Raw genomic sequence first — 15,182 nt, forward strand, 5'->3', positions numbered from 1 at the left:
AAGCATCTAGACAGTTTGCGTGAGTGTCTTCCAATATTACTTTCAACACTGTTGATTTGTTGCCTTTTCTCATTCTGCCCTCAAAGTCAAACAAGGAAGGTTGAATTTCTGTACATATGCATATGCAATTTCAAAAGCTGCTTGGTCGCAAGTTATGATGGTGTGTGTCATTCCAATCGTTCCTGCCATTTTAACAAGACTGATCATCGCAGTCTTCACAAAACCAGAATCTATAGGGGAGGAAGGAATAAATGGCAGATAGCAAATTTCATTTGGTTTGTGTGTGTCAGTGGCCCTCGCACAAAATGCACTGAATCCTGGGATATCGTCATCAAGTTCAAGTATGCGAAGCTGGGTTGGTGTCATTCAAGTAAGACCCCAGAGAAAGAGCAAATGCTCACCAACTTTTGGCCCACATGTGGTGAGAGATTCATTGCCATCAACATTTTGCAGACGTCTCGATTTCTTTCTGTCTCCAGAGGTAAGACAACAAACTTGAATAGCTTCTTCCTCCACTTGATCAATAGCACGCTTACGTGAAATTGTTTCAGTGTCCTTTTGACCAACACCAGAGTCATGCACTCCTACTGTTGATTTAGGAGGCTGGATCATGATAGAACTTGTAGCTTGGTAAGTGGATCCATCTTCTGTTTTCTCAGCACAGTCAATGTTTTCCATTGCGAAATGAGTAAAGACACCATACGTCATTTTTGGAGGTATACAAATTCCATTTTCTCTTTTGATGGAAATGACCTTATTATATACAGATGTCAATATAAGATGGAAAGTATCATTGCTAACACACTGATGCAGCCGGTTCCTCTTTGTGAACTGAGTTTTGCTTCTTGTTTCGTAGTATATGTCAAAGGCAAGTCCGATGCTCAGAGGTGTCTGAATATTACATATCGAGGTTAAAAGCTGTTGTGACAAAATCAATGACCTGTCATCTCCCTCTTCTTTGGAGACTGTTATGTTCTGAATGTCAAGCTTTTTGTCATTAAGAAATTGGAAAGCAAACATGTAGATATATGTCTGGAATCATTAACAGGTCATCAAGTGTTTGAGTTTGAGATAGTCTGAGAGACTTCACTGATTCTCTCAGGACTCTTGCAGCATTTAAGACAAGATTTGCATCATTTTTGTCCAAGTGAGCATCTTGGAATTGTTCGAGTTTGATGAGAACGTCTCCTATAGGCAAGCTTGACGAAGATACGACATCAGATCCCTTGCCTTGTGAGAAAAAGGAAATTCTGATCTGGAAGTAACTCTGCACCTTTTCATGAGCGATGAAGATCTGTAGGTCTCCCAGTATTGATTTCCATGTTCTTGAAGTATGGACCGATATATAGCACGAAGAATAGTTAAAAGGAACACTACAGATCCATTTGACAATGGCTGAGTGATTTTGTTTGCAAAATAGTTGAATATGTCGTCATTGTCGTCAGCCATGTTGGAGGTCGATGATTTAGCAGGCCGTTTGCACATATACCTGTTCATACAGATTCTGTGATAACACACATAGGCAACCATATCAATAGTTGTGTCACCAAATGCTTGAATCCTCGACAATAAAACCTTATCATTCAGATCCTTGGCTTTCTGTTGCAGTGAAAATTGCCGCTCCTTTGTTGTCACCAAAGAGGTTGGCTCTTTTCCCTCCTGGTATGTCTTGCAACAGATTATGCATTGCTTCTTGCTGTAAAATTGTGGAGACATTGAACGTCTTGTCATGGAATTGTGAGATTGATCATCCTTATTGTCTGAAGATTGTTTGCTTTTTAATACCTCGTTTCGTTTTTTTTTTTTCAGCAAACTCATATGATGATTTGAACAGGTAGATATTTCTACATCTGGGATGCCACTTTGGTTCACATTTGTGTCTATTATAACTGGCAGTCTTTCAGAGACAGTATCTTGTCGAGCACACATTGCTCTCTTGATTGAAGGTAGAGGAGGTGGTGTGACATCGTACAGTTTTCCTGTACCTTTTTAACAGATGATACAAGATGTGAAGTCTGTTTCTGCATGCGAATTTTTAACAGCAGAATGCAGCTGTAGGTTACCAGCGCTGGTGGAAGGCCGTAAGTCTGATGACATCATGGATTTTCTACATGCAGAGAAAAGAAAAATAATTGATATCTTATTTTTTTAATATTTCAAACTGAGGCATGAATCAGCTTAAATTATATCAACACTTGGCTAAAGATCAACAATATTGCCACCGATGCTGGAACTAATGCACTTCTAAGTAGCTTACTGAAGGTGTGTGCTCTGCATGAAAGTAGAGGAGATGCAAAAAAATATAATAATGAATATTTCGTTCTCATTACCATGGTATTACGACTAGAATAAGTGGGGGAGATCAAGGGTTTGGATCTGTGGTTTTTCATTTTTTTTTTTTTTTCAGGCGGTGTATGGTTTTGTTGCCCCATAGCCTTGAATCTTCTAAATTTCTATAAACTAAATTAAAAGACCAGAATAAAATGTTACATCTCAAATGCCCTTTCAATAGATATACAAATTATGTAGCATGATGCAATAGTAAATGCTCAGTACAATAAAATAAAACATAGAAATAATATTGCATGGTTAAATTTGCGGATCTTCACCTATATCTACTAGTTAATGTGGTCCTTTGCAAGTACATATTGGCTGATATGTAATGTGATAGATATCACTTAGAAGCTCATTTTTCTAGCTTCCATTTAGTACATCATAACACTAAACTGTAGTGACTACACATCGTAATTTAATGGAAAACGATGATACCCCTCATTTTTATAGCAGCAAAATTGGCAAAAATTTGCTTGTGGGTCACCTCGAAACTACCCTCGTGTAGAAGTTCCTGCAAAATTTCCAGAAGCCTGGCCAAGCAAAATGCATTCTATAGGGACCGGAGTTTATGAAAAATGACACCAGCCTTTGACAGCATGAGGTGTCCACTGAACCCCCAAAGTGGGACCTTGGTTCCCCGGGTACGATGTAATCATTTTCCCCTAAGTTTTCTATGAACATCAGCTTCATTTCTTTCTTCTTCTCTTCCAAAGTCTCTTCAATCTCTTGCCTAATTTCTATCTTTATTTCCTTCTTCGATGCTTTTTTGACGTACACTCTCATTCCATTAATCTCTAAGTTATATTTGTTACATATGGTTACTATGCTTTTGTCTAGCACAGATCGTAGGGGGTCTAGTTGATTTTCTAGTATCTCTTTAGTTAATCTTTTCTCCTCCGAGTTTATTATGTTGTGGAAAATCACATTTTTTATACTCTATTCTGTAAGCTACTTGCCATATGCCGGACTCCGCTACAGATCCACAATACGGTGTGCCCTTTGGTTCTTCATGCTCATACATCCCTCGGAGGATCCTGTATTGCATTTTCTCTAGTGCATTCCATTCGTTTTCCGTGACAGACATTCTTCTTGGGCTATTTCTGACTTTATCTCTTTGCATTGTTGAACACAAATTGAGGCGTTAACGTTTCCTTTGTAGTATTGACTCTCTACAGTATGACAGAAAGTTAAATATTATCTTAGATAGATAGATTAACATGAGAAATAGGAAGTTTAGTAAACTACTACAAATATATGATATACAGAAGAATGCGTAAGACATTACTAGCTATAAGCTATTAAGTTTTAAGAGCTATTAAGTTTTAAGAGCTATCACTTTCATATAGCTTGAAATTTCCTACGGGCGTTCGGCACTGAAATCCAAGCAATAAACTCAAAATATACATTACGTGTTTTCCTCTTTTTTTATTGCGTCAACCACTGCATTCTACAGCACGAGCGGCACTTAATCCAGCGGTGAACTTGTATAAACAGCCTGCTTGTTATTAATAATTTAAAGGGTTGATTGATTAAAATTGCAAGCCGGTGAAGCAAGACTCGACCATTTAGTATATCAGAGAACTGCCATCTGTACTGGTAAAGCCTCGGAGGTCTCCAGAAGTCTTCAAGTGATTGACTAGAAACGCCGAAGGCAAGGCTGGTCCCCGCCCAAGTTCCCCAAGGCTAAGGTAAGAATGTAAGTTCAAGAGTAATTTTTTGGTTTAATTGCACGCGCTACTGGTAAATTTGAATGTTATATCCGTAATCGAGTATGAATGCATAGCCTAATAAGCTAGCCTAGGTAGCCTGTCAGATGTGACATTTTTGACATTTCTGTAATTAACCTCGCCGGTAGAACTGTACAGTAGCTCCGCGCAGCCGACGGCGCCATAACGTGACTTTTTCTACAGTTTTTTGGTTGCTAATTGTGAATTTACCTTTCATTTTTGGTGCTCGAGCCTAATTAACCTGTAATTAACCCCTGAAGTCCATCCAACAAGGGGGTTCCATACGCAATCTTCACAAGAGAGAGCACGGGTACGTCTCTTTCGAACGGTTCATATCCCGTCCGGCAAGTGCAATAACTTGTTAACGTATGGGTACCCAACGCCCCCGGGCCAGTACTAAACATAGCGAAGTGGCATTCCATTTGGCCGACAACAAACAGATACACCGCCAGTGTAGAAAAAAACCAGTTGAAAAGGTAAAACCAGGCGCGGAGCTAATGTATATAATTACCACCTCGCCTAATGGTATGTTATAACCCTAAAACGAGGCAAGCGAAACGCCATAATTTACGGTGATAGGCTTAAGAGTTCAGGATGGAAATTTTGTTTGTTCCAGCGGAAATACAACCAGGTTCTTCATGTAGGCTAGGCTAGTGGTAATTTGGCTGGTTGTGCTGCAGAGTAGGCCTAGTTGTACACGTCATTCTGCATTCAATGACGTCATGTTGGAAGAGTCAAAGGCCAGGTTCAAGTTAGGTCAAGGGAAGGTCAGGTAAGGATGTAGGCTCTTTGAAATGTCTTTAACTCTTTCGCTGCGCAGTCACCCAAAGGTCCTCGTCCATGACATGGGATTGATCTCCACGGTCATACTTCTTTTGGTTCTAGTTAGGCAGTTCGTAATGGAGAACCCGTTTCCCTTGTCATTTTAAGGAGTTTTCTCTGTATTCAAGCGATAAATGGCAACATTTGATTTCAGACTTCCAGGATCATCTATAGTTCTGATAGTGCCAGCAGTGAGTATGGTGATGTTTATTGTATTGTAGTTATAGGCAAAACTACTTTAGATAATTTTTTTGCTTCAGGTTTTATCAGAGATGATCATGGATCAAAGGGAATGACAGAGGAGGAGGCAGATTTGTCAAGCACCAGAGGTGGTGTGTGCAAACAAAGAAAAGCGATAAAATTGGCGAATGGAAGACCATTAAAGATTCAGTTTGTAAAAAAAATTGGTGCTCTGAATTTATTGGAGATGATACATTCTCATTATTTACAGAATGCCAAGTCTATTTTTTATTTTTTGTGAGGTTTTTCCACATGAAATTTTTCACCAAAAGCAAGCATTCAAAGTTTGTAATAAAGATTTTCACACTGAATAACAAAAACAGCTTTACTTCACTCCAAGTTCTATAGGTATCACACTGAAGTGAATCACCAGTAAAAGCTACATAATTAATTTAGTATTTGAATATTACCTACATATCATTTGCTTATTTTATCATTCTAGTATAAGAAAACATTATAACATAATAGTACAGAGTAATATTATATCAGTAATGAAAATAACAAAGAATCGAAGTACAAATATAAAAGGGAGAAAATTAGTCAGTTACACAATTAGTAGGACGCTGCTCTCGTCACTTAGTGGTGAAAGCAGGCTTGCAGTGAAGCGGTTAGTGTAGCCTACCTATAAGCTGACCAGAGCTTTAGGAGATAATTCTAAGGAAGAATTATTGTATATTAATGAAATTTTTTACTGAACAACATAGGAAAGGGCAAATATGATGTAGTATAGGTGAGATAACTTGAAAAATTTACTGAAATATGAGAAATATACTGTCTTCTGTTCATGTTTTTACATTGAAAAGGTCAGCAGGACATCATGTTAATACCAGCCCCAAAACATAAACAAAAGGTGGTAAATTTCTCACTTTATTTTGATAAATTTCTCAAGTTATCTCACCTATACTGCATCGTATACTACACCCTATTCTATATTGTTCAGTCGAAAAATTTTATTAACAAATAATATCTCCATGTAGAGCTCTGCTTAGAATTCCTACTTGAGTTTTGGCCAGCTTAGAGGTAGGTTACATTGAAGACATCTCAACAAGCCTACATCCTTGCCTAACCTTCCCTTGATCTAACTTAAACCTAACTTAAACCCTCTAGGAAAAAACTTGTGCAACACTTGCACTTGTACAGAGTATTCCTCAGCATGGGCTAGAAATGATTGATGAAGCTTGGTAATGAGTTGGTTAAGTAGTGCTATTGGTGATCTGTTAAGACCTGAGGGTCTTTCTCTTTTGGAATCCATTCAGGCCGGTTTGCAATGGCACTTATTTCCTACTGAAGTAAAAACCATTGTCTTTAGCCTATATATCAGTATTTCTCAGTGCAAGTTGGAAACGGTCATTGAAGCTTGATAAGGTTGTTAATTGGTGGTAGCCAAGTGAGTTCCTTAATTACTTGCAGTAAACCAACACTTTTATATAAGTAACCTACCAAGTAATGACATAGCTATTAGTTCCTAATTTTGCGGCAGCTCAAGTTTTTAAAATTTCGCGGTAGCGATTCATTGTTTTGGAGTAGGTAACTGACCCCGCCCACTTTCAGGAAAAACTTGTGCAACCTGGCTCAGGAGCCCAATTCGTTCCTGCCGCTCAGCGACTGAACATCAGTTGTTGGGTAGCTTTTGTTTTGGTTTGGTTTCACCAGTTGGCTGCAGACATTTGCCAACTTTTGGTGAAGTACTCTTGTTTATTTTGGTAGTACTAATCTTGTTAGCTTAGCTAGTTCATCAGTTGTGACTATGTCAGACTCCAGTTCACACAGTACAGTATTCAGTATTGCAGCAGGGGCTGCAAGACCAGATTGATTTCTTCCAAGTATGACACTCATACGATTTGTAGTTCTTGTAGAGGACAAACTTGTTTTCCTGACCTTATTTGTGACAAGTGTAAGCATTACCTGGCTCCAAACCTTCCGAGCCCAGTGCCTTAGCCAGCCTCGAAGCCAAGGTAGATAAGAAGTTTGACGTCTTAGTGGATACTGTAACCCAGCTTGGAGCTTCAGTTAAGATCCCGATGGATCAAATGAGTGCGCGTAATGTTGGTGCAAGTGTTGTGTCAGTGGAGGGGGTGACTACTGTACTCGTCCCACTGACGCTCTAGACAAACTCCCCTAACCCTGGGAGGAGGCAAACATGCAGTGGCAGCTGAGCACCCAGGGGGAGAAGAGAGTGTAGTGTGCAAGCACTCGGCTGGCACCAGACGTCCAGCTGGCGTCAGATGACCAGTAGGAGAGACTGCAGTGCATTTTCAGTGTTCAGTGGTAGTCGAGCACCCAGTGAGTTCCGTATTGTAGTGGATTTCAAGCACACAGTACAAGCCAAGCGCTCCGAGCTTTTGTTGGCGCCCGAACATCCTGCTAAACGTTCACTTTCTAAGAAGCGACCAGTGTTAAATCAGCCTTTAGCTGAATGTTCACCTGTTTCTGAATGTTCTTCGGTATTGGTGGCTTTGCCTGTGACTTCTCACCCACCTGCGTCGACACATTCACCTGCTCTTTTGGTGCCACCATCTGCCAAGCATTTGGCACCACGTACTGCTTATCATGAGCATCCCTTACAGCCAGATTTGACGACTGTCAGTGTTCCTGCGGTGCAGAATTCTTCTTTGGACCCAATCCAATGTTGCTAGACAACATCTTGGACCTTTTAAAGAAGCCTTCGTTTGCAGTGCAGGAGCAACCGGACTTAGCTCCTTCTTCGATTTCATCCTCAGAAGAAGACTTAGAGAAGGATCAACCCACATCGGCACATGCTTCTTTGTTGAAGTACTTTTTATTTTGTTATCCGATGTTCTCTCTTTCGGGCTGTCGTCTCCAGGCTCTGCTTTATATGATGAGGCAACCTGCAGGCTCCTCTAATCTGCCAAAGATGGTGCTCTCCTGTTCTTCGAAGAAAGTGTTATCCTGTATCGAAGTTTGGTTGTCCGACAAGAGGGATCTCAGGAAGGCTAGCTTTTGCTTCCCTCCTCCTCGTCTGATGAAAAGGAGGTATCTTTCCTATGCCAGCAGGGAAGTTCCTTCTTTGGGAGTGTCTGCCTCCTCCCAGGGGGACTTCTCCGGCTTGATCGACTCAATGCATACAGTAAACCCCCTGTATTTGCGTTCTCACGACTTGCGAACTCACCTATTCGCGGATTTCTCTGTGGAACGCATTTACACATTATTCACGGAAAATTCGCCCATTCACTGTATTTTTCACTGAGAAATATTCAGTAATTACTGTATTTTCATATGATTTTCATGACTAAATGCACTTATGTTAAAACTATTAAAATACTCGGGTATAAGCATTTTTAGAGTTTTTTTTGTGTTTAAACTATCAAAATAGGCAGTTCTAAGTGTTTTTAGAGGGGTTTTAAATATTTGCAGATTTTAGCTATTTTCGGGGGGGCTGCGGTACACATCCCCCACGAATACAGGGGGTTTACTGTACAGTATATTGGTGTTCACCTCCGCCAAGCTCTTCTTTTCGTCTTTGGAATTGGACCATGTAATGAAAGACTTGTTTAAAGTCTTTGAGATATTCAACCTCCTGGATTGGACTTGGGGGCTTTGATGAAGAAGATTGCAGACTGCCCCACCCTCCAAGACAATTTTGCAACTGACTGGTTTGGAGTGTTGTCTTCTCCGCCAAGGGTTGCTTCTCTCCGTTTCAGTTGTGAAGAATGGAGGCCCTTGCGACCTAGTCTTCTATCTGAAGTAGCCTTTTTCTCCTCAGTTGAGATTTAGCTACTGAGATTTAGCTTCAGTCTTGCTGTCCTAGGGAACTGATCCCTGAGTGGCATATGACTCTTGTTTAGGGTTCCTGTCTCATGCTCTGCATGCGCCCTTACATCCGTAAGTTTGGCAGGTGCTGTGGGATTAGAGCAGCTCTCACAAGTAGACTTATTAGCATTCAGATAAACAGTAACAACCAGTCGATCACCACTCCTTTGAGGGCCCGCAGGCTAGAGCAGTGGATGTGTTTCTTTAAGTTCGGCCTGATTCAGACTCATAGGTCTTCCCCTCTGTCTGCTCTAAGGAAGTGTTGAGCAATTTCAAGCTCAAGAATTGTTTAGGGACTCCTGTAGAGCCCTAGTAGCCTCAGAGCAAATGTTTTTTTAACTTTCTAGCGCTCTCGGTCAATGTCTCTCTTACTCTTCCGTTAAGGGGAAATCAACTCAAACTACGGAATTCCATGCACTTCCACTAACTTCTGCATCTCACTCTTTAACCACCAGCATCTCACTCTTTAACCACTTGTAGATGCTCAACTGTTTCCTCCCAATAAGGGAATTTTCAAAGGTATCATGAGTTCTATCCTTAATCAAGTGGAAAACAACCATGGCCTTATGTCAGAAGCAGCAGTTTGTGTATTACAGTACTCGGTGCTGTTCTAGAGGAATTTTCAGCAACTGAAACCTTGTAGACATCAAATTTTCTCTGCTTTCTTAGATATAATAAGACTTTTTCACTATCTATTTTCAAGGTTATCATTCCATACTTTCCTTGGTATTGCATCATGTGCAATTAGATCTGGTTGATGATCAGCACCTTAAGGTGTTGAGATCAGTTAAGATTGAAGCCCCTTCAATTCAGTATCAGTGTATCCCTGAAATTTAGACACAGGTCTAAATTTTATCTGCAGCTACTTTTGAGCCTCTGGGATGAGTTCCATTGATTTATTTACAGTACAGTACTATGAAACCTTCTTTTATTTAGCACTATTGGCAGTTAAAAGAATAATTTCATATAAGTAACTTACCAAGTAATTATAGCTTATGTTTCTAACTCTCGTGGCAGCTTAAATTTAGAAATTCGCAGTAGCGCTTCTATTGTTTTAGTGTAGGTGACAAGACCCTGCCCACTTTCAGGGGAGAAGAGGTACAACACAGCTGAAGAGCTCCATTGGTTTCTGCCAGTTAGCAACTGAACTTTAGTTGTCTTGAGCAGCTTTATTTTGTTTTTTGGTCACTGGATTTTTGTATTTGTTCTCCGTCTGGTGAAGTATTCATTATTTTGGTAGCCTTCGTGCTATTTCTAGATAGCTTAGGTTTATTTAGACCTGATTTTCACTGATTACGACCTTATTCCTGACTATGTCTGACTCTAGTGCTTCTAGCGTTCGTTTTTGCAACAAAGGCTGCAAAACTAGACTGACAAAAGTCTCCTATGATTCACACATAATCTGTAGTTATTGTAGAGGACAGAATTGGGAAGCCAGAGGTGTACAGCAGTGGATTTTGATAGTTCTGAAAGAGGGCTACTCCATCCCATTTAGGGAGAATCATCCCTTAGTGTTGACGCCATCACATTGACAGCCTACTCTGAGTTTTCAATCATTTCCATCCCCCAAATGAGTTCAATCATGCCTTCAGACAGTCTGCAGTTTCCTCTCCATCCCATCGTTCTTCATTGGAGGGGTGGGTAGAGCTCTTGGCTAGCACGCTGTTGGCCCAGTGTTCGATTCTCCAACCAGCCAATGAAGAATTAGAGGAATTTATTTCTGGTGATAGAAATTCATTTCTCGCTATAATGTGGTTCAGATTCCACAATAAGCTGTAGGTCCCGTTGCTAGGTAACCAGTTGGTTCTTAGCCACGTAAAATAAATCTAATCCTTCAGGTTAGCCCTAGGAGAGCTGGTACTCAGCTCAGTGGTCTGGGTAAACTAAGGTATACTTAACTTTTTTTCCTCCCCATCCCATCCTGTTTTGCCCAACAGGTGGACGAGTCTCTTAGGAACCCTCGCATCCACTGAGAAGTTCGTCAGTCATACATGAGGGTACTGCAATTCATCCTGAAGGCCAGTTGGAACAGGAAAAAACACCTGGACTCGTTCATATTTTCAGTAACTCCAGAAATCAAGGAGGACTTGCAGTGGTGGATTTCAGAAAGAAGGTTTTTAGAAGGGAAGTCTCTCCTTCCTCTGAGCCCCAGCCTAGTCTTGTGCTCAGACGCTTCAGATCTGGGTTGGGAGCCTCTCCTGGAAGACATGGAAGTTTCTGGGATTTGGTCGCCAAAAGAGAGGAACCTTCACATCAGCGTGAGGGAATTGAAGGCTATTCATTTAGGTCTTCAATCATTTGCAAAAGCAAAAGAGACAGCGAGCTGCAGGCCATAGATAAAAGAGTCGGATTCTCCCAAGGAGGAGATGTGGTCTGCTCTTTTACCTTTGGGTTTCTGGCTAAGAACGAGACTCCTTCTAAGCCCTGGCCCTGTTCTTTTATCATCAAGAGTTTGATGGACATTCTTGGTCCAGAAGAAGAAGAGAGAGAACTCTTTGCCCTGTAAGGGCATTGAGGTATTATGTGAACAGGGCTGAGAGTATCAGAGGTCCCTCTAGCAACCTCTAGTGTTCTGTGAAAAATCCTTCCCGACCACTTTCCAAGAATGCTATGTAATTTTTTTGAAGAGATATTATCTCAGAGTCACACTCGAGAATTCAGGAGGACCTTTTACCTGTTTTTACAGTTAAAGCCCACAAAATTTGAGCTGTCACTACCTCATTGGCATTTTAAACATAACATGTTCATAGCTGCAATTTTGTTCAATCAATTTAAATCAGTGATTGCAACATTATTTATGAGAACTGGAGACTGTGTTCTAGAACTGCAGTACCCTGGGTCGGTTATGTGTGGCTGGGCTTGGTATTGGGGATGAAGCATAGGAGTTATTCTCCTATTCTCCATCTCTTCGTCTTGATATAGGCTGTTGAGTCTTGGGAGCTTGGAGTTACTGTGTACCTGTAGTACCCACGAGTCTTTAATGGATGGGTAGTGTGTTTTTTAATTTTGTGTAGGTGACAGCGTTGTCTGGTTGTCTTTTATTATGGTACTGCACCCAGGGCAAGGGCACTTTTTGAAGTTTTGTTAGCCACCAGATAACTCCTTTGCTGCATAACTTCCTCTGATGCTTTGCTAGCCATCGGAATACTCCTTCGCTACAAAGCTCCCACTGAAGTAGAGGCGCTCCACAGCTGTACCACCATGCCATTACAGGTTAAGATGAGCACCAACCAGAGGCAGTATCTTCCTGCAGTAGCTTTCTTACCAGGCAAGGTTATAACAAGCATATTAACCAATGCTAGCTATCTTTTTTATTTCAAAATTCTCTTCCTTACTGAATTTTATGGGGTAGATTATGTGTATGCATCCCACCTGTCAATATGGGATTCAGCTATGTAATTACTTGGTAAGTTACTTATATGGAAATGGTGTTTTCAAAATAAAATTTTCATATATACTTACCAAGTAATTACACAATCAAAGCCCTCCCTCTTCCCCTCTGATGGACATAGGGCACAAACGAGAATTTCAAAATTTAAGATGCCATGCAAGTAAGAAACATTAGCTATTTTGAAATAATATCTTGTAAATCTTGGTATATATGAAACTTAATTTTATTATGAAAATACTATACTGTATTACCTTAAAGTTTGATATTTTAAACACTCTTATAATTTTTTTAATCTTTTAAATTTTAGAAAATAACCCACTCAATAAAGAATGGTTTACTGTATGTATATAGTTTTATTATAAAGACACTCCTTTGCTTATGAACGAGTTACATTCCGAACGGCTGTTCGTATCTTGATTTGTTTGTAAATCCAACTTGATATACGCAGTTAATACGTACAGTACTATTCATGTTTTTTCATACTAAAACACAATACTAGTACTGTACTGTATTTCATAGAGTACTTTATCAATATGAATGATGTATAAAACCTAAACACATTAAACAAATTTTATGATAATAATACAGTAAAGTACAGTTTTAATTAACAATCACAGTTGTTTGTATCTCTGAAAGTTTCTTAACTTGAATGTTCATAAGTAGAGGAGCATCTATACAGCTGTGAAATGGGTAACAGAGTACAATGTATGAAGACTAGGCAATGCACTTGTTTTTCCAGCTCAGAGATCGTTGTAGTTTAAATGTAATGCTATAATTTTTATGTGTATTAGTAATTTCCACTAATAAGTTTTCTCTTTCTTTACAGCTTCACAATGGTGCCTGACAGTAAAATAGAGGCTATTGGAGATCTTTTGGCAAATCAGAGTTGTCCTCTCAAGGAACGTTTTCGAGCTCTTTTTACCTTGAAAAACCTGGGTGGAGAAAAGGCAATCAAGGCTATTTCTGAGTGCTTTGGTGATCCATCAGCTCTATTAAAGCATGAGCTGGCTTATTGCCTTGGTCAAATGAAAGATACTAGGGCAATACCAATTCTAGAAAAGGTACTGAAAGATACATCCCAGGAACCCATGGTTCGCCATGAAGCTGGTGAAGCACTAGGAGCTATTGGAGATCCCAGCGTTTTGGAGCTCCTCCGTTCTTACAGCAAAGACCCTGTTGTGGAAGTTGCTGAAACGTGTGAATTAGCTCTAGGTCGAATCGAATGGTTACAGAATGAAGCAAATAAAAATCAGAAATTCACAGGTGAAGAAAATTTCTCTTCTGTTGATCCAACACCACCATCTACAGAAACAGATGTGGAAAAATTGAAAGAGAGATTGGTAGATGAGTCCCTTCCTTTATTTGACAGGTACAGAGCCATGTTTTCTCTTCGTAACCTAAATACACCAGAAAGTGCAAAAGCTCTTTCTGCTGGATTTAAATGTAGTAGCGCACTTTTCCGTCATGAAATTGGCTATGTGTTGGGTCAGATGTGCTGTGATAGTGTTGTTCAAGAACTAGCAGCAGTCGTAAGGGATAAAAATGAAAATGAAATGGTAAGGCATGAAGCTGCAGAAGCTCTTGGCTCAATTGCATCAAATGAGGCAGTAGAGGTGCTTAAAGACTTTGTTGGTGATAGTGCAAGGGTTGTCAGAGAAAGTTGTGAAGTTGCATTAGATATGTCTGATTACAACAATAGTCCAGCATTCCAGTATGCAGATGGTCTCTCGAAAGTAGAGTTTACCGAGAAGTGAAGAGAAATATATGCTCTGGAAAGTCATCATGCTATTGGCTTTGTTTTGAAAGAAATGTGAAACTTATGCCAATAAAATTAAAATTTTTGGTTAAAATTTTATTTACCCATAAATGCAGGTGTTAGATGTGTCAAATGTAAATGAGTTTTGGATGGGGCTAATAAGAAAAATCATAATAAAAGTGATTGTGATATGGAGAACTTTTAACTGTCATGCACAATCCCCAAATGAGTATTGTGCATATAAACCACAGTTTCTAAAGACCAGACTCAAGGTTGAACACCATAAAGAAAAAAGGAGGCATTGTTTTATGAAAAGCAATGAAAGAAACAGAGTACAGAGCATTAAATTTGACACAAGATTTGAATGTCAGAGACTATAAAAATTAATTAATCCTCTGACCATAATTTTTTAAAGTGTCAAAGATTTTGATAATTCAGTAAAACTTAATATTTTGCATGTTTACAGTACATATCTGTCAGAGAGAGTGTGCACACCATTCAAGGCTGATGTAGACTAGTGATAGTTGATTGCAGGCGATTATGAAGGAGAACTTCTTACTACCCATCTCCTTTCCATTGACAGGCTTCATAGCTTTGGTTATAGAAATGAGGTATTATTTGTGAAAAGTTTGATTTTTTAAGATATGTGCTACATCCTTTCTGTACACCCATCATCTTTACCTCATGTTCGTTCCTTGAGAATACGAGCCATCACCATTTATTACTAGAGGCATTACTGTTGGTTGTTGGCTGTGTCCCATTGGCCTCTAGTTGGACTAGCATTTTAGTTTTTCCTTTACCTCCATACTTCCTTTTTATCTATCTTATTGTTAAACTTCTCCAAATTATTGCATCTTATTGCAGTAGTGGCATTTGTTCCTACAGAAATACAAACCATTGCCTTTTTTTTATTGGAGAGTATCCATCAGTGTGAGCTGGAGCAGTTGTTGAACTTGATAACAAGATTATTAATTAGTGGTATTTGGGATGAGAGGAGGAGTGTCCTTCACTTGCCATATGTCACCATTCTCTTACAGAGCAGACATGCTTCACTCACTGTCTTCCCGCTAAGTAGTTGTTGAATTTGATATCAGATGACTACATGTTCTTTTACTTTTTATGTTCATTTTAATTGTTTTTG

At 39.6% G+C, this 15,182-nt stretch overlaps 2 protein-coding genes across 4 annotated transcripts in view; both read left to right on the forward strand.

Annotated features, from left to right (window-relative positions):
• The first annotated feature begins 3,736 nt into the window (after positions 1-3,736).
• The window catches only part of LOC136829533 (decapping and exoribonuclease protein-like), a 50,981-nt gene continuing 39,535 nt past the window's right edge, over positions 3,737-15,182 (forward strand). Inside the window, exon 1 of one of the 3 annotated variants that reach the window (XM_067088369.1) lies at positions 3,737-4,030. The gene's annotated coding sequence lies outside the window, so the exon portion shown is untranslated. The remainder of the gene's footprint in view (positions 4,031-15,182) is intronic. The other 2 variants (XM_067088368.1, XM_067088370.1) reach the window with 2 other exon arrangements.
• Positions 13,119-14,039, forward strand: nero (deoxyhypusine hydroxylase nero). Its single transcript, XM_067088439.1, has one exon. It carries the CDS (start codon positions 13,119-13,121, stop codon positions 14,037-14,039), a length of 921 nt encoding a protein of 306 aa, XP_066944540.1.

This window comes from Macrobrachium rosenbergii, chromosome 44 (genome assembly GCF_040412425.1).
Source record: "Macrobrachium rosenbergii isolate ZJJX-2024 chromosome 44, ASM4041242v1, whole genome shotgun sequence".
NCBI classification, from domain to species: domain Eukaryota; kingdom Metazoa; phylum Arthropoda; class Malacostraca; order Decapoda; family Palaemonidae; genus Macrobrachium; species Macrobrachium rosenbergii.